We start from the raw sequence: 21057 nt of genomic DNA on the forward strand, positions 1-21057 counted from the left end.
TATTTTTTTTTTTAATTTCCGATTGTTCAAAGGGTTAAGTGAAAGCAATCAAATGTTAGAAACTAAAAATGCTAGTGGCCCTTGTCTAATGCCCAAGGGATGGAAGTACAAATTATGCATACCCAGTGGTAGATTAACATTTTCTAAAAGAAATATATTTTAATTGCCAAAGTAATGTATACAAACACACAAAACAAGTAAGTGTATTAAAAGTATACACTGTGGCCACAAATTTTGCAATCATCATTCATCATTTCATTGTTGGCCATCCATGCATTTGGTTCTTGTAGTGCTTGTTTTTCAACCCTGATATAGATTACGAGCAAATTAAGTCAAAACCTTACTAGGATTTTCCCAATTATTTTTGTTTTATAGCAAACCCATGACTTTTAGTGTCAATTTCATTTATCACAAAACTTTCACGGCAAAATATTTCCAAAGGGTAAGTAGCTACTTGTGGTAGACAAATACTGTGTGTGTGTGTGTGTGTGTGTGTGTGTGTGTGTGTGTGTGTGTGTGTGTGTGTGTGTGTGTGTGTGTGTGTGTGTGTTTTCATTTAACTTTTAACATCTGGTGAAGGTTTTTTATTTTATTTTTTTGTCAACATAAGAAAATCTGGTGATTTCCCATCATATTTCTTTCTTTAGTCTTCAAGATAGTCTGTTAAGTGCATATCTGTAGGTTTAAGGATGATTTTGGTGTAAAAGCTAACATAGTTAGTTATTAGCATACCTGGTGCTCCTTTTAATCAGTAGTCAGTACCAGTTTGGTACTAGTCTCACTGGTATTTTCTAGGTCTTTTTTATTTTCTAGGTCTTTTTTGTGTAAGTTTAAGAAGTGAACTAGTTCCTTCCCTGATGTCTTATCATGCTTTTGACAGCACCTTATCAGTTCCTTCACAATAGGAACCATTTACAGATTCAGGAGGATTTTCTGCTAAAATCGCATTGCTGTTATGCCTCTACTCTTTTTAGTAAACAAGGATCTGCAACTGAATAGTAATGTGGTAATCATATCAGCAATAGACAATGCTTCTATGGTCTTCCAAGGCCTTTCATGATGAGAGTCACAGCTAGGCCCAATCTAGCTTATTGTTTGAGATCCCCTCCATAATTTGAGCCACAGATATAGTCTTATAATCAGACTCAATCTAGGATTCTAGCTACAACTGTTGACTTAATCTATGATCAGAGTTGAGGCAATGGGCCTATTCCAAATTGAAGACAGATATACTCTGCCTCCATTCCTAAAACTTTATACCACTCCAGAAATGCTCCACCTTTAAGTAAAAGTCCTTTCTGAATTAGGCGCCACTATAAGGAGATCTAACTTCAAGATACAGCCTTTCTGTAAACTGGAGTCATTCCAGACTCCAGTAAGGTGAAATCCCTCATAACTGCCACCCTTGGGACCAACGGGTACTGGTCATTCCAGAGAAATCATTCTAAAATATCATATATGTATCCTGTATCCTGACCTGTCATTCATCATATGTCACCTATAAACCTATAAACAACATCCATTTTTTTTATAATTTGATTACTAAATAATTCAAAACGTTTTTAAACTGCACATTACCCTGTGCAGAGTTTCTTAAATACATACATTGTTATAGCAGATGAGACATAATGACATTCATCTGTCTCTAACCGTGAGATATATAGAGATGATTAGCAAATGCACAATAAGTGCTAGTTTACATCAACCTCAATGACTTTGTATTTATACACATGAACTCATACACAGACTGAGAAATATATTTATGTGACAATACATTACAGGTTACAATCTCTTCTCTGAAATAAAAAAAATGAAAAGCTCCAAAAACCATAATTTTTTTTGCTGAGGGTAGTGTTGTCATAAAATCAAAAGAGAAATGTGATGTATGTAATGCCATTGATGGTCCCACTTGGTGTGAAAATTCATGTTTACCGTATATACTCTTGTATCAAGCAAATTTCAAATAAAATATTTGTAGCCTAACTTTATGGGGTTGCACTATACACAAGATACAGTGTGTGTAAGACAAGCATAGTAAGCCTTGCATAACCTAGAGTAATCTCAAAAATGAAATTGGCCCCAGAGCCCAGGGGAGCAACTTTCAATTCTGAAAACCAAAGCAGCTGCCCCTATGGGCCATCAAAGTTACTACTATACTAAAAAAAAAACCTTGTGAAAGCACTGCTCTCTCTATCAGGAGAAGACTGGATAATGAAAAAACCTGTCTGGTAAAATGACAAACGCTGTATTCCAAACAATCAAACAAATCCGCTCTTGTATTAAAATAAGCAATATCCAAATATCAAAAGTAAGTTTATTACAGGAAATTAAAACCATAACAGATCATTTACCTGTGAGAGACTCCCATATTCCACATGCTACAGTACAGAATAGGCACATGGAAAGCAGAAAAAACACAATCTGAAAGGAAACAAGCCTGTCAATGAATAATTATTCTTTAGGAAAAATTATGTTTACTTAATCACAGTAAACATGTGGTAGAAAACTTAAAAAAAATAATTTTCATGATTTATAGTTAAGAATCTTACAATAATATATAGAAATTCATTAAATTCTAAATGGGAAAATTACTTGAAGAAAGCTAGTTAAGAGTAAACACTGAAAAAAGGAGAATTAAAATACAAACCAAAAGCTGGTGCGAAATGAAATACAGAAAATACTTTCAACATTTTAGTTATGCTGACATAAAACAGGTAGTGCACCACTACGTGCGTACTAGTTTTATGAGCCTGCATAACACACTGGTGTGGAAACTAGGAAAATCTAATCATTGTGTAAAATCATTCAAATAGCTTTCCACTCAAAACTGAACTGTGTACTCTCAGACCACTCAAAACTGAACTGTGTACTCCCAGACCACTCAAAACTGAACTGTATACTCTCAGACCACTCAAAACTGAACTGTGTACTCTCAGACTAAGAAAAGCCAGAGCATTCAGACTAAGTTTTTTTATGAGGAAGGCACAGGGATGGGAACATTGTGCCCTTTTCTGACAGAAGCCCAAAGGGGAAACAAAGATGATGGAGAGCAAAATGAAGCCTATTCCCAAAGGAAGAGATATACCTACCTCTACGGGTCATTCTAACTATGCAGCTTTCTTTTTCTACCAAGATTTAAATAAAATCATACTTTATATTAGTTAATTTAGGAAATAAACTTGTCTATGACTCTATATTAAGTTAGCATATGGAAACTAATTAATACTGGGCACTATACTTACCCCTAGGATAATAAAATTTAACAATCTATCAATACTTGTGCGTTTGAACTTTGTTTTCCCAGAGTTCATCATGAGTTTTGTGTCCTTCCCAGCAAAAATCACCACTCCATAGCACCAATCAGTATTCCGCAAGATACAACCTCGCAGCAAAATTTTGTCATTATCAAGAGAATGCCTGAAAAGTTAAAACATGGTAAATATAAAGCATTGAACATGGTCAAAATATAACACTGGCAAATATTAGCTTTAATCAGGTGCAAGAAAGACTAAAATTTCATTATGGTACTTACTGTTTGCCTTCCCAGTTAAGTACACCTTCAAATTTATTAAGCTGGTTATTTGGTGGTTCGCACCGAATTTCTCCTCTAAATGCCCCAATGCGTGCATCGTCTTGACCTAAACTTTCTGTTTCAGGTAGGCACTGTTTGCATTTTAAATTGGTCTCCCTGTTAAAAAGAAGAAGATATTTTATAATAACAATGCTTATAGTATAACAGATAGAAAGCTAGTTTTGCAAAATTATAGTTTTAGAATAATTTGTTTCACAAACACAAACCTACTTTCTTAATAAAACCTAAAACAGTTACTTTAAAGAATAAGTTGTTTTCTCTAATGACTATTTCTAATGCAACTACGGGGTGCCTTTATCTCATTTAGCCTAGAGATTCCACTCCAAAGACATGATCAGTGGTAAGTATGGGGCAACGTAGCTCTTCCTTAGCCTTTATGTCTGTTAAGTACCAAAAACTTTAAAAGATCTATGGTACTTGTGAAAGTATGAATCATTCATGTCTCCTGCAAAGTGGCTTGTCTGATCCAGTTTTTCACAAACCTACTAAAGTCATGACATCTTCATTTAATAGCAATGATACTGCTTAAAATCAAAAGAGATGAAGTATAGTGCTTGATGACCAATATAGTCAGCATACTTGTCTCCTCCTAACTAAAGGCTTGATTTATCACAAACACATGAAGAGATGAACTCCAGAATTCAAAAGAAGCAAAGATACAGTGAAATCTTTAATAGCATTATGAAAGACAAACTCTTCTGAATACAGCAATGACAACAAAATTCCCAACTTGCATATACTGTAGCACTATCAATTACAAGACCAATGTCCCAGACCTAAATTGTGATATTATTATTATCATTATTATTAAGCAGACAATTGAATTATACTAGTGATATTAAAATCACTTTTAGGTCATTGAGGAAGAAAATTGTTAATTCTCAAATTGGGAGCACACAGACATGAAGATATCAAGCATCTTTGTAAACATCCCATTCCCCTCAGGTTCTAGTGGCTGTATTGATCAAAAAAGACAATTATCCTCATCATCCCTCAAAAGTCCAATAAAGCTAATATAAACAAAGCAGTTAAATTCCCCTCTCAGTCTAGTATCTGATTAGTCTTGAAGGTAGGTTCAAAGACAATCTTCACAGAAGCCATCCTTAAGACTTAAATCAGTGTGAAGTCAGACCACTCTATATGTTAGGAGGACTATGATCTGGGTAACACATCCTTATGAAATATCTTATTATGTGTCTTGTATGGTTCCTTTTAGGGTTCGAAGTAATGGAATAAATTCCAAATTCCGTGGTCTTATAGCTACTCCTCAGGTTGATAACTCTCTCAGGTTGATAACATATACCTACTAAAACAAAGTTGACTAAGAGATGGGAGGATGGGTATGAATGGAGGTTTGTGGAAAAAAAAGCAACAGCATTTCATAGGGGTGATGATGATGATAATAATGATTATGAGCCTATTCCCAAGTTTATGACACCTAAACAAGCTGGATAGGATGGAATAAGTTTGAAGCTTTTTGGTTCTTGTACATTTTCAGCAAAATGCAAATCCTATTAGTCAAGATACGAAAACTTAAAATTACAACATAAGTCGCACTATGTACAGTGATGCTCAAACTCATGCAACATGACTCCATAGGATTTCGTTCAAAATTCACTAACTGGCATCCTAGCATGCTCCATATTTATCTATTATTTCAATGTAGAAAAGCAATTATTGCTACAATAAGGCCATAATATGTTTCATCAGAGTGAAATACTGTATGTCACAAATTTCAAAACTGTAAGAAAATGTCACGTGTAGCCAAATTTCAGAAAAAACTCTTTCGAAAAATTTTCAAAACTTTCATTCACACATCGCTAAAGCATTTGACCAAAATGAAGTCATCAAGCATCAGATCAAATGTTAAATAAAATAGTGAAAGAAATTGTCATACCATTAATAATGCTTCCAAAGCAAGCATAAAATTTGAAATAGTCCTATTTGATTGCATTTACACCTCAATGCTGGAGAAAAAATGTAAATGTGTATATACAAAAGTAGAATGCGCCCACCGATATAAATGTGTGAGGGGAGCGTGTGAGACTGAGTCGTATCACTAGTGTCGGTGCAACAACAACCACCCTGTGAAACATAAGTAGGTCTACACTGAGTAGTGACAATGAAATTATCTTGAAAACACTTACTTTATGTGTTAGAGGAATAGTTGGATTTTCATACATAATTATTGTTATAATTCTTAAATATTTCAAAAATGATGGCATATAGCAAATATTCACACATGCAATTATTCTTTCGTCAAAGCCAAGATATTGTTTCTAGGCCTAGGTGTTAGATTTCTTTACTTTACACTTAACAGTCATATCTCTCTATTAACAATTTCTGGCCAGAAGGACTTTTAAGAAAATAATATTTTAAACCAGTTGAAAAACAAGTGTTCCATACACCTTGATATTAATATGTACTTATATTTCGATTAATAGCCATATTCTCCATATAATGAAAATCATCATCATCTTTTATTCCTCAAAGAACAGGTAATCTTTACAAATAAAAACATTAGTAATAGATTGCATTTCAGAAGGCTTAGAATATTTTTTAGGTCTATATATCATTTTGCAATATACAGGCAGCTTAAACACAGCCTAAAACTTCAACATTACAAGAATACTGGTTGAAATTCATATTCATATCGTATACCTCAAAGAACAGGCAATATCTACAAATGAATTCATTAGTAACAGATTACATCTCAGAAGGCTTAGAGTATTTCTTTAGGCCTGTGAAACATTTTGCAACATACAGGCAGCTTAAACACAGCATGAACTTGAACATTCAAAGAAAACTGGTTGTAATTCATATTCCTACTTTGAAAATGTAGTTATGACTGTTGAGCTTATTAGGTCTACTGTCACAATGCTGCAGACGTAGTTATGTTGACCAGTCCGAGGAGCATGTTAAGTGTGCTTTCACTGATGGCACCGCTAACTTTATCTCACTGCACTTTGAACTAAGCAACTTAAAAAAAAATCAGTACAAATCACTTAGATTATGAATCATACCAATGCATAAAAGGGATCATATTTATATAACCATAAGGAAAATAGGGCTAGCTGTGAATTCGCAAACTTGTCGACATGTATGACATTAGAAATAAAAAAAAAAAAGTTTAACACTACTTAGCAACGTCACGTCGAGTCTGAGAATCTGGACGATGCAAAAAGAATCATGTCGCATGAGATTTGAGCACCACTGTACAGTTATAAATACATGTCTCTATTACTATCTCCTCATGCAGATCAACACCTTGGGGAAAATAATGAAAAATACATGTTACACATATGCAAACCATGATTTGACTGCTCCCCCCCACATACTGATAGGCTCCAATACCCTTAGTATTTCACACACACATACCAAGATTATGCGGTGCCCAATATTTGACCATTTCTGATTTGCTATAGTACTGTCACTCTTGTTGCAACTAGAAATTTGTTTATTTTTGTGACCTTTTCATTATTAAAATGCCTCTCAGGGATTAAAGTAGTGCGGTGAATTAATTTCAATTTTATTCTAGTTACCCATCAAGCTCTGAAGTTTCTATGTAGCACAGACCATTGGGCTCTGACGTAGATAATAAAAGGATATCTGCTGCTACAAACTGGTTATTCTCCATGCGAATAACATCTCCCGCCTCCACCTGGAATAGAGTTCATTTGATAATAAAGTGCATTTGCAACCATACAATACAGCAAGTTGCAAAGTTTTATACTGAGGCAACTATGCACTACAAATTATGAATAAATACAAAGGGTTTATATGGGAGAAAGGTGGGTTAAACATGGATCATTGAGTGTCTGCTCTGAAACACCTGTGTGTGATGTTTGCATGTGCAAACAAGAAAAAATATGTTTAGCATACATGGAGACAGAGAAAGCTTAAAATAAACAAGTGTTATGTTGGGATCTTTGAGAGCGTATGATATAAAAAGAAGTTTTTCTAGTGTCACTGGATGTTATCGAGAAACTAAAGCTCAGGATATGTAGAAGAAACTAGTTTAGCACAGAGTACCAGTAGATCTCAGACATGGTGTTATGTTCCTGTTATTGATAAACATTTATAAAGGTGGAATCAAGAGAGACAGCATGGAGGAAGCATTGGCATGATGAGAAAAGTCTGGAAAATAACAGAGGAATGACAGGAGATGACACGAAAACAACACTGGGATGACGAGAGAAGGTAGAAAGAGAACAGCAGATGACACAAAAAAAAAAAAAAAAAAAAATGACGAGTGAAGGCGGAATGACGCAAAAAAAAAAAAAAAAAAAAAAATACGGGGACGACGAGAGAATGGTAAGAGAAAGAGAACGGCAGAATTACAAGATATGACACAAACAAGAACACTGGGACAATGAGAGAAGGCAGAAAGAGAACAGCAAAATGACACAGAAATGACAATGGAACGGCGAGAAAAGGTAGAAAGAACAGCAGGTGACAAGAAATAAAAAAAAAAAAAAAAAAACACACACACACACACACACACACGCACACACCGGATGACGAGAGAAGGCAAAATGACGCAAAAAAAAAACACTGGGACGATGAGAGAAGGTAGAAAGAGAACAGCAGAATGTTGAGCTAAGCCATAAAGAGAACACTGGGACGACGAGAGAAGGCAGAAAGAGAACAGTAGAATGATGAGAGATAACACAAAAAGGAGAATGGAATGATGAGAGTTGGCAGAAAGAGAACAGTAGAATGATGAGAGATAACACAAAAAGGAGAATGGAATGATGAGAGTTGGCAGGGAGAGAACAGAAGAATGATGAGAGACGGCACTGAAAGGAGACCGATGAGAAAGAAGGCAGGGATAGAATAGTGAATGGCGAGGGATGGCACGGAAAAAACAAATGCATAGAAGTTTGCAAGATGAAATATAGAGTTGCAACCAGAATGTGGAATGGCTCAAGTTTGTGAAAGACTGTGCTATATACAGTTAGTGATGGCGCACTGAAGCTATACACTTTTGGAAGTTTAATTGGATTTTCAACAATAAAAAACTGAATACAAATCTTAGCAAAAGTAAATTTTCATAAGTCAATCAAAGACTGAAACAAGGAGAATCAATGTCAGTATGGATAATGGAAGAATGGAAGTGACTGCACTTGTGTGAGTCTGAATAAATATGGTACGAAAGAAAAAAGGAAAACAAGCTGGGTCAGTGACGTGGAACAGTTGATGGAATGCATGGGCCTTATTATTCAGAACTATAGTACGAGCATTTGCAATACAGAGGTGAACGTTTTAATTAGAGAGGGACCAAAACACTGCCGGTGAATTGTCCCAGAAAGTGTCAGAAGCAACTGATGCTGTGGGATCTTTCTCCACAGTGAGATAATCCTGGATACAGAAGTTAAACAAGACTGGGTAGATTTTCGTATGTAAGAATATGTATAAATTCTCTGTATAAAGCAAAAAGAAACCACAAACCATATATAAATTGAATATGAACTAAGGATGAAGTAAATGATAAATAATTCCACTTTTGTGATATTTCTCTTTCCTTTAAGTTCAGCACACATCATGCCTTGTAGGACACTGCATGACCAAGTACCTTATTACTGTGGCAGAGTAAAAGCTGGTGTCAGATAACCAATCAGACTTCCAAAAAGGCTGCAAATGCTCGTTGCTTTACTTTCATTCTTATGCCTAGACTGAACTCTACTTAGAACACAATCACTTACTTTATAATAAAGTTCATTTCCTTTATTTCTTACCAGTTATCACTTCTATAATTTTTGTTAAGCAACGGCACTTCCTCTCTCATCATTTAATTTTTTCCATTTTAATCTGTTACTTCCACCTCTGCTTAATATTTCCATTACTGAACCAAGTGAACACCATCAGTTTTCATCAAATTATGACACATGTCCCACCCTGGATCTACTTTTAGTTACCCCAAGTGAGAAACTGCGTAACGTATCTCCTTCAGAAATTCTGTAAATAACAACATACGGAAACCCCTACAATTATAGTCATATGATACACAATTGAGAACCGATGAGGGAAGGGAGGGGCAGAGGTACAGAAAACCCATACACAGTCCGAGTCAACGATATAGCTGTGTGCTTGCTAACCAACTGTTTCATGCGGAACATTTTGATTGAAATTCTTTATGGGCGACATTTTCCTTGAGTAAATTATATATAATACACACACACACACACACACATATATATATATAATATATAATATATATATATATATATTATATATCATAATATATATATATTATATATTATATTATATATATATATATATATATATATATATATATATATATATATATGAGAGAGAGAGAGAAAGAGACTGGGTCTATAAAGTGAAAAACTTACTTTACTCCATATTTCTTCTTTAAGTTGACCATTTCTTAAAACGAGAGATTTTCGTCTATTGACTTGGTTGTCACTGCGATGGCGTTGCTGAAAAGTAATGAATGTATTATAGAGCAAAAGTAGGCTGTGCAGCTGAATAAAAGGATGCTGCAAAAGAGAACACGAAAGTCATTCAACCACGAATACTGCTAAGAAGTAAGGCACCTCTTTATGAAATAGAAAATATCCAGTATAAATATTTGCCGAGAAAAAACTGATTGCTTTACAGTATAATGATGATAATTTACACTGACAGACGTTAAAGTACGAAATCATTTATTTCACTGGAAAATACTGTATCCGAGCAAAGTTCGATTTAAATTCCCATTTAAACTTGCATATGTGGCTAGACTGCTATTTGCAACAAATAACCAAGCGCTTCACACGTAGTGGAAAGTTGGTTGCACTTTATAGGAAATACACTTTTATATTCTCACGTACTGTAACAACTATTTCTGTTCATACCATCTCGCTGAAACACAAATGGTAAATGCATAAAGCATTTATGACTGGAAAAAATGCAATCCAAATGTTAGTCACATTTGCAATTACAGAATAAATGGGCTCCTAGACTTATGGAAAACGCTTTTCAAATGTACTTGGGCGCTGCTGTAGTAAGACTCAATAGGTTTACATCTGAGAAGTGTCAAAGAAAACTTGATATCGCCCTTTTGTTGACAGAGCAACTCTAACATAAAAAAAAAAAAAAAAAACTGAGGCTCTATGTCGGCCTGTCCTTTCCAGGAGGGGAGGATCCAGCGCACACTTACGTAATCATCGTAGGCGTCCTTGATGGCCGTGACCATCAGCACCCCGATGAGGGGGACGGCGGTGGTGACGGGGGTGAGGGACGAGATGACGGGGATCAACTGCAGCACCAACAGACACAAGAAGTAGAAGTTTGCGAGGCGCTGAAACTGCTCGAATAAGTTGTACGGCACGAAGTTGAAAAAGGTGTACTTCGAAGTTTTGATGTAATTTTTCTGGAATAAAAGAATGATAGTCAGTACTGGTCTTTGAGTTTTTGGTAATAATTAACAAAGCAATAGTTTAGGATAAACATACAACTGTTCAAGTGTTGAAACAAAATGACAGTTATATACAGTTACTATATTCCCAAAACCAAGTCTTGAAATTCACGTAGAATAAGGTTCCCCTTTTAAAATGACTGTTCCCGTAACCAGTAACATGCAATAACTTTATCTGTGAATTAATGGCTGTCAAAATAATTATCCAACCTGATTTTGATGACAGCTTCGATCAAAATTATCATTACCGATCTGTTTCTCCTAAATTTTCCAATGACACTCATGGTAGTCATGAGCACTGCTTTCGTTGTCCTTAAATGGCATTTTCGTTGAAAAGCAAGATTATATATATATATATATATATATATATATATATATATATATATATATATATATATATAAGTTATTCAAGGACTCGACATTTCTTCACCTGCCTACACAGAGAAAAATGCCAGAAAAGAAATAAATAAAATGAGCCATTTGTTATATCGTTGATACGTACAGCTCTGCTGACTCCCATTTTATTCATTTCTACCTACAGCCAAAGAATGAATTCTATACGAAAATTTTAAGGCAGAGGTCCACAGACAGGGCATACCTAGCCAAACATCCCCCCCCCCCCCCCCCCCCACCCCCCCCCCCCCCCCCCCCCCCCCCCCCCCCCCCCCCCCCCCCCACCCCCCACCCAACCACACCCACACCCGACCACCCACCCACCCACACACACCCACACACACATTACCCATTAAAAAGATTTTTCCTTGAAGAGATAGGCAAGCGTGAACAAATAACCTCCGTCCGAAGTCGTTTGAAAGAGATGTATTTTAGGAATGGAATCTAAGAGTCGAATCGGGACAAAATTTCTAATCAAACAATTCCTTCACCGATGTGTTCTGATAGGTCCCTAGTATCAACCCGCCCTCCGCCCCTCACCCCCCCAAAAAAAAACTTCTGGTGCCCTTAGCAATAGTTTAAGGGGGCAAACCCCCCAAATCGCTATTTTTTTTTCTTTTAAATTTTCGCGTTATACTCCTAATCTATGCATTTTATCGAAAACATTATTGTATACGAAATTAAAGTAGATTAAATTACTTTTCTAATGATATATAATGATGTATACTTTGTGATATCAGTATAGCACCTATGATTCAACAAAGGTTGATGTTAAAACACTGAAAATGCATTTTTTTCAGAATTTTCTAATGACAGCTTCGCTGCACTATTGATATATAACATTGTCTCTATAAGTTGTCTGTATAATGGTGTATAATGATGTATATTTTACTCAATTTGTGAAGGCGGTACTGCACGGTTTCGAAAATGTTCCCAATGAAGTTCCAAGAGTGCGCTATTTTCACGTTCGAATTATGAGGTAAATAAAAAAATTTCCGCACTTGAAATAACAGTCTATATGAATAAGATGATATTCATGTTTACCATAAAGAATTCTTAGATTAGAAACTGTGAAAGTAGCACACTTATGGAACTCCATTGGGAGCATTTTCAAAAAAGTGTTGTGCCACCTTCACAAATTGAGTAAAAAAATATACATTATTATATACCACTATACAGACAACTTATAGAGACAATATTATATATTAATAGCGCAGCAAAGCTATTTTTAGAAAATGCCCATTAGAAAGGTTGAAAGACAAAATTCGGAAAAAAATGCATTTTCAGGGTTTAACATCAATATTTGTTGAATCATAGGTGCTATACTGATACGAAAAAGTCCACATCATTATATATCATTAGAAAGGCTATTTAATCTACTTTAATTTCGTATGTAATAATGTTTTCGATAAAATGCATAGTTTAAGAGTATAACGCGGAAATAGAATTATTTGTTTGGTTACAAATTTTCTCCCTGTTCGGCCAGTTCTGATGCTAAAATTCTTTTACTATTTTGGCGCAAAACATTGTATCTAAGTTGACGAAATAACGATCTAATCTAAAAGATATTACATAAGCTATATACGGTAAATGCTACTTTCAATGAAGTTATTATAAGGAAGTCAACTGAGATAAGTCTGGAATCAAGCCAACGATGGAAATTTCTGGGGCAAGATAACGTTGATATCTGGCGTTAATGCCACAATTACTATCTAATCTAAAAAAAAAACACTTGATATATCTATCGTAAGAAAACAAGGAACAGACCAAAGTAAAAATTAATCGCTAACAGCAACATGAGAGAGAGAGAGAATCCTTATTTTTCCTTATTTGTTTATTACTGAGACACGACTTTCCACGAAAAAAAAACATAAGAAAAGGTTTCACTTGTACCATGAAATTCATCTTTTTAATAAACATTTTTCCCCCATGAGTTTGAGCATTGATTTTCCATATTCAAAATATAAAAATCAGATGATAAGGCATAAGCATAACCAAACTCCAAAGAAAAACGGCTGCTAAACAACACTAAACAAACAAAACGCAGTACTTGAAACGACCTTAAAACGTACCTCTCAGAAGCAAATAAATGAGAGATTACAGAGAACTCGACGAGGTAAGTCGTCATCCTCCTACAGTGTGGTTTTACTCGCTTTCATACTTCAGTCTATCAAAAATGGCTTAACTTGTCACTGAAGTACCGATAAATTGCCAATGCCAAAGAAGGAAGGAAAGTGGGTCCTGATCAGGTCACGGTGGCAATTAGCATTACGCAGTTCTATCCTATAAGAACTTGAAATGTAATCAATTAACGTCCCAGGAAAAATGATAACAACCACGGTAAATGTAATGGAATAAGTGGCGCAGCTAAGAGAACTACTATTCATATTAATAACAAATGTAGCGTGAAATTATGAAGCATGAGTGCGGATAAAATATTCAGAAATGTTACTTAAAATAACTTGTGCCAAATGGTAGATAGCTCAATACGAATGACGTTGAACAGAAGGTACGAAAGTACTTCGAATCTGAGGACGACTGTCCACACCTAGGAGGAATAAACCCAAGGTCCACACGTGCTTCGGAAATCTAATGGCCACGAAGCACACGCAGCATAACCCAGGGGAGAGAAGGTATCAAGTGGCGAACATCTCCATAAGCCACGGGAGGATTCAACTACCTTTGATCGGATAAACGACACTGCATTCAGACAGGTTATAAGTATTAATGAGAAATAGCTATAGTGTGTTTGAATATATTCGTAAAAACGAGAAAAAAAAGGCTTTAAAGACGACGACTCCCTCTGTAAAGGCGGCCAGAGGTAACGGACTTCGATATTGGCGAAAAATACCTTATGACGACGTAAATATGGTTAAGGAGCGATTCTCACAGAGAACTTCAAGTATATTTGAAGAAAAGCAAAGCTAGCTTTTCATCCTACAAATGATGAAATTTCATCATCTTCTATGCCTCGCACGTACGCGCGTGCGCACACAAAGAATCTTATCTCCCGAATGGTTTTATCATGGCAGGGTGAGGATTATCTCGTCTAGGTCCTCGTGTTTTGATGACATACATTTTGACTATACAGAACACTCATAGCTATTGCTTGCTTGCTTCCTCTCTCTCTCTCTCTCTCTCTCTCTCTCCCCACATCTCTACTCTTCTGGGCCTCAAATAAAAAACTGGTCACTTAGAACGAGAAAGACGACCCCGCTGAAGTAAATGTGAACATGGAAAGCTAGAAAAACTAAAAGTTACAGTCAATTTTTTAGTAAATGACGAAGAACTAATGTGAATAGCATCCTCCCCTTGTCTGTGTCATGGCCGCATCGGAATGCCCTAAAATCATAGACAAAGAAAGGATTATGGATCTAAAGAAGCATGAAAACCAAAAAATCAAGTCAGCTTAATCAAAAACAAAAAGAAGTATTATGTTTATACCGAGTCTACAACATCAGTTGGTTCCCATTAAAACATTTTGCATCAGAAAGTCATAACGACGTCAATCTATTTCACACAAGACCTCCCAGGATATGGAACACAGCCTTAGGTCGCAAACTTTCAGGGTGGAGGGCAGTTCATCACCATACCTACTGGAATATTCAAGTGCCATACACATCCACGTCGCTGGACCCTGGGAGTCGATGTTTCGGATAACGGTGATGTAATCAACGCCTGGCTGCCAATTCGGCGAATCCAATCATTCAATTAGGTTCTGCCTGCTGTTGCTACTTCAGTCAATAAGAACAGATTTATACATATAAATCCAATAACAGAGAGCGATATATTCATGCGGCAATATCTACCGGACTTAATAATTGTAAAACAGAAACCAATAATGTCAATAAAATCGAGACGACTGTCGTGATATGAAAACAACTAGAAGTACATTCAAAGTACAAAAGTCCCACAAATTAGTATGTGAGACAAATGATCAAACTTGAATCATTCAGGTACAGAATGTTTAATAATTTTCTTTCTCAGAAGCTGCCAAGAACTACAAAGAACTATGTGCAATCTGCAAATTGGTACAAACTCGCTTTGCAGAAAATTACGATTATTATTATCATTGATATTACTACTCAAAATGTACTCGCGTGGAACAAGCTCCTATGCTACCCACACCCTGGCTGGTACCGTTGACAGCTGGCTGAAGAAGGAAGGGGTGGCAGTCCAGAACCATAAGAAAGTGTGGCCAGTGTACAAAAATCTACACCCAACGAAATGGAGCTTGAATGAGCATGCATGATCAACTATAACATTCCCAGGATCATGTTCTTAAGTTTCACTCTAATAAGGACTGAAAACCCTCTGGTACCAGAGTTACACGTAATAAGTATTATAAAGACCGATCCCTCATTACAGAAGCTACGAGGATTAGCCCAACAGGACTTCTGTCGATGGTATAAACATGAATTAGCATCGTTGGAAAAAAAAACACCAATCTAAGTCGATTAGTTTACAAGATGTGTCCCGGGGTCCTACTGAAGTTTAGGCAGAAAAAAATTCAAGCAACTGTAGAATAAGAAGTAGATGGTAACGTAAATGCAAGACACCTTGCGACAAGCTTTCTAGCAGCGAAAAAGTGGAAGAATAGTTCGAGATCAGCTACGAAATAAAAGGCGTTTTGCAAGAGTTCTGCCTCACACCTTTTGACTAGTGTAACTCTTATCATCTGAATAAAGCTCTCTAAGTTTCAAGGCCAACAATAATCTTACTCAAACATGCTAAAATACTAGTCAGGGGGACAGTAGACACGATAGGAGTCGGTCACTGCAAAATGCTATGGAACAGATAGCTCATCTCTTCCTACAACAAAGTTCTGATGATTATTATAAAAAATAAACTCATGATTACTCAAGCTGAGGAAGACCTAAATTCAAACTGAAAAATTCTGAGCTAATATTATCATAATAACTCTTGAATTTCCTTTTCTGCAAGGACGCTCCCAGTTAGCGAGAAATACTCAGACTTAAGGTAACGGCATCAGTTCAAAGAGCAACATTGCAGCTGCTAGAATGAAAAAGATTAGCTGGACCAGACATGAGAGCTTCATTTCAGCTCTTGACAAAAAAGGCTACGTTAGTAAACAAAACCTAAATGAAATTGCACAAGACACTTTGGTACAGAACTAAAGTGAAAAGCGGACAAGATTTTGTCCACCACTTAACCCACATTTTAAATTGAAAGCTCAGCTTAAAACTTGGCGTTGGTTAGTGTGTCTTCTACCCACAAAGTCAATAATTATGGGATACAAGATAAACACGACCCATACATAGAAGACTTGAAGTCGGTCTAACTATATTTATTGACGTGATTCTTGTTTAATACTAGGAATTACCTTAATTTGTCACGAACAGTTTACACATTTTAATTACTTTACTGAGGATCAATATTACTGTTAGCGGATGCATCGTCGTCATGGACTTGATTTAATCTGCTTATCGTGACAGGTGCGTAGACCATGAGCGTTTAACAATGATTCATCACTTCAAGTGTTTCATTCTCAGGATGAAACGAGCAAAAATTCCTATTTCTGGGCGATTGCATTTCTCTTTTAGGGGAGAATCAGCAACTCTCTCTCTCTCTCTCTCTCTCTCTCTCTCTCTCTCTCTCTCTCTCTCTCTCTCTCTCTCTCTCTCTCCTATCTGAGAAGGTATCTTTCAAATGAACGACGTTATCTTCTACAGCTTGACTTGACAACCTGCTAATTTCAAGACTTGCTCTGTTAGCATTCTATATACTGTTATTCTATTTTGCCGCCTTTTAACACGAAGCAAGCAAAAAATATCATCTAATCGGGTAGTTAAATATAAAGTTATCTCTATGTCATAGCTTCTTGAAAATCTCACGCACACATACGTGTATATATATATATCTATATAAATATAATATATATATATATATATATATATATATATATATATATATATATATTATATATATATATATATATACAGTAGAAAATGGATAAACATCCAATGTCAAGTACTAAAAAATTATGCAATTGCACACTGAAATCGTATTCAATCTGGGAAAAAGTCTTTATCCTTTCATCCACTAAAAAAAAAAAAAAAAAAAAAAGATGATACTTCATTTCTGGAATGTTCCCAGGCACACCAAAGAAATGAACATTACCGGAAGTCAAATTTACAGTTTTTGCCTTTGTTATATATCAATTACCGAAGTGACAAGTTCTGGATAAGATCAGCAAAGGTATAATTATAAGATTAAGGCAGTTCTAAAATCTAAAAATCTTATATATATATATATATATATATATATATATATATATATATATTATATATATATATATATATATATATAGGAAGACGATGCATGTCATTGCAGTAACCCATGGATTTTAATGGGGCTTGTGTGACCAGACCAAATGCTGTTTGACTTCGTCGATCAAATGAAACGCGGTATACCCAATTTATTACTGCCGTCGGTTGTGTGTGTGTGTAGATATACGTATATATATATATATAGTATATATATATATATATATATATATATATATATATTAATGTTTGTTTGTTGTTGTTTGGTTAAAACAAATTATTTATGCATGTGTACAGTTTATAAACAAAAACCGTCTCGATGTATTAAGTAAAATACTAGGAAATATACACCATGAGGCTAAACAGGACCACTTTAAAAATAAACTAGGAATATAAACCGTCACTTTTAAGGTAATAAATAATGCGTAGTATAGTAGAAACATAACACACATCGGTGTCTGATCATTAAATGAAAAATTACGATAATTATTTTCCATTAAGAAGTATACATCTTGCAGTTAAATCTCTCTCTCTCTCTCTCTCTCTCTCTCTCTCTCTCTCTCTCTCTCTCTCTCTCTCTCTCCCCAAATACGAGCATTTGGACCGTTCATTTAATGATCAGACACCCATGTGTGTTATGCGTCTACTATACTACGTATTATTTATTACCTTAAAAGTGACGTTTATATTCCTAGTTTATTTTTAAAGTGGTCCTTTTTAGCCTCATGGTGTATATTTCCTAGTATTTTACTTAATACATCGAGACGGTTTATTTGCTTATAAACTGTACACATGCATACATAATTTGTTTTAACCAAACCACAAACAAACAATACATTATATATCTGCTTGATACTGGATACTGGAGCGGGGTCCGCTCTTTGGTCTCAGTTATCCGGGTACCGAATCGGCTGTATGTACTCCGAAACTGTCTTCGACCTCTCGCTTCAAATAGCACTACGCCCGAGAACCTCCGCGCAGAGGCCTAAAGTCTGATTTATAATTCAGCAAGGATTCATCATTTCACCTTGACTTTATATCTTCTTTTTCGCTCTTGGACGTCACAACTCGAGATCTATATCAATCCGTTTTTTTTTTCTTCCGGCAGTGGCGTTGTCATTCACAGCTTCATACAGCTTAATTCAACTCTATCTGCTTGCTGCCAGTTTATCAAGTGAAAAAATGTTAGGTTTTTCACGTCCTGAGATTTTGAAATATGCTCTTTTTTTATCTATCTTTCACAGAGATCGAGGGAAATACTTCATCCCTTTTCTCATTGGCTTTAACAGCTCATTAGATGCTTCTTTCCCTGTACTACAAAGTTTTGGAATTCTCTTCCCGCTTGCGTCCTCAATTAGTCTTATCGCCTTCCATTTTCTATCCGAAGATTAATCCCCCATCTGCTTCGGAGTTACACACAATTCGTTGTACTTCGCCTTCGTATTCCTGTATTGTTTCATCAGCATACTTATCAAACTCCCATTACTACCAGCATCTCCATCAAATAAATGGAAATCAACATCTCCGCATCTACTATATATGGTACAACACGCCCTAAGACTGAATCGCTTTTTAAGCTTAATTAATTTCAGACAGGATCACTCATTTCTAAATCTTCTTCAGTTTTGAAATGAACCTACAAAGTGACATTCTCAGGTCTATTTTCTTCTTGGAAGTTTCTTGGTGTTCATATCTCTGATTAATAATGAAACAATGGATTTCTTCTTCTGGTAATTAAATCTCAACTTTTTTCCCCACTCCACATTATGCCCGTAAGTGTACCAGCTAACTATGTCTTATCCACATTCCCTCAATTCCTGAGATTTATTCCACGTCATGACGTTTCTATCCACACAAAGCATATTTGTCTACCCTGTATATACCTTGCTTTTCTCCTACATGTCAACAGGTATAATCTAAGCTTTCTACTTCTATGACTAATTTTATTCAATTATCCTTTTAGTATTCTCGTTCCTAAACTCTTTTCTCCAGGAAATAAGAATTCTGCTTATAGAGGTTATTCACCATATGAATATCTTTCTACAACAAAGCACATTGCCGTTCTAGGCCGCTTCTTCTCTGTCATAAATCATTCACATCAGTCCTGAAATCTCTTTGGAATCTATTCCTTAAAACCCCTGTGACAACAGTACCTCCTCTAAAAACCAACCTTCCCTAGAATTCTCCCGCAATAAAGCTGCAAGTGGCTCAAACGAAATCAGTGGCAAACTGGCCGGGTTGCCAGCTTGCCCGATAGTAAGCGGGCCCCTTACACATAAGACCATGGAAAATTTCATTACTGATTTACACTTATTAGTGAAAATTAAACGTTCCAATAATTCGTCTTCTGTGTTTCCACTTATGCATTTAAAAATACTTTATGTATTTGTCAAGTAAATTCTATTATAGCATTGAGGCTGAGGGTTGGAGCGGGCCCGCTATTGTCACCTGGCAACCACAATTTTTAGACCCAGTCCGCCACTGAACGAAATCATGAAGTGACCAGCAATCGTCCCCAGGCCACTTTCCCTCTTCGATACTCATTCAACAAATGTTCTTCACTTCGCTTCACTGAAGTTGAAAAATGACTTCCCTGGATTTGGATATGGCGGAAGGGTCACTATTCACATTCCTGTCCTCAAATTTCAAACTGGGTCACTTTTCAGGTCTTTCAGTGAACAAGCAGAATGTTTTCAATAGAATGCCTGAATGTCAGCAATTGTCACGCAACACCCAAATTATATACACTTGTTGGTTATTTCTCCGGTGATTTTTATAGAGATGACTGCAAGTGGGTCAATCCTCTTCAAGGTTCCGTTCAAAAATCGAATGAGAGATAAATTGTAAATATTTCATATTGATGTTAACATTTCATTGACAATTTTGCAAAATGAGAATTGTGCAAACCTGGTAACTTTTAGGTGGAGATCCTTCATCTACATCTGCAGTCAGAACACCAAGCACCATAATGCAAAGCAACTACAAAGGAATTAGTTATATTTCCGGAACCTGAAGGCTCCAACACTCAAGAATACTCTAACAACTACATGATTACAAATTTGGCATGTCTTCCTAACATAGGAAGAAATGCACTACCAAGCTCTTCGTAACCAATAAAACATTTATGCTTCATCAAACTGGAATATCGTGAAGAGCAGTGCCAGGAAAAATAATTACAACAGTTCCTGAATAGTATCTGAATGAAGCTGTAATAATGAAAATAACTACGAGGCATTTTAGATTTGCAGATACGATCCAGATAACTATCATATTTTTACAGATGGATGTATTAGCCCTCAGAAAAAAAGAACAAAGGCTTCAGAGAGTTGAATTATGAAAACCTCAATTCATAAAAATGAAAT

General features: G+C 35.8%; 1 protein-coding gene across 1 annotated transcript in view; it reads right to left on the bottom strand.

Moving 5' to 3' along the window:
• LOC135223612 (phospholipid-transporting ATPase ID-like) overlaps nt 1-21057 on the bottom strand; it is a gene marked incomplete in the record, with an annotated part of 252267 nt that overhangs the window by 179170 nt on the left and 52040 nt on the right. The window contains 6 exon segments of the mRNA XM_064262219.1: nt 2352-2421; nt 3243-3417; nt 3533-3688; nt 7135-7253; nt 9949-10035; nt 10758-10970. Of these exon segments, the coding sequence (XP_064118289.1) occupies nt 2352-2421; nt 3243-3417; nt 3533-3688; nt 7135-7253; nt 9949-10035; nt 10758-10970 (820 nt within the window).

This window comes from Macrobrachium nipponense, chromosome 10 (genome assembly GCF_015104395.2).
Source record: "Macrobrachium nipponense isolate FS-2020 chromosome 10, ASM1510439v2, whole genome shotgun sequence".
Classification (NCBI taxonomy): Eukaryota; Metazoa; Arthropoda; class Malacostraca; order Decapoda; family Palaemonidae; genus Macrobrachium; species Macrobrachium nipponense.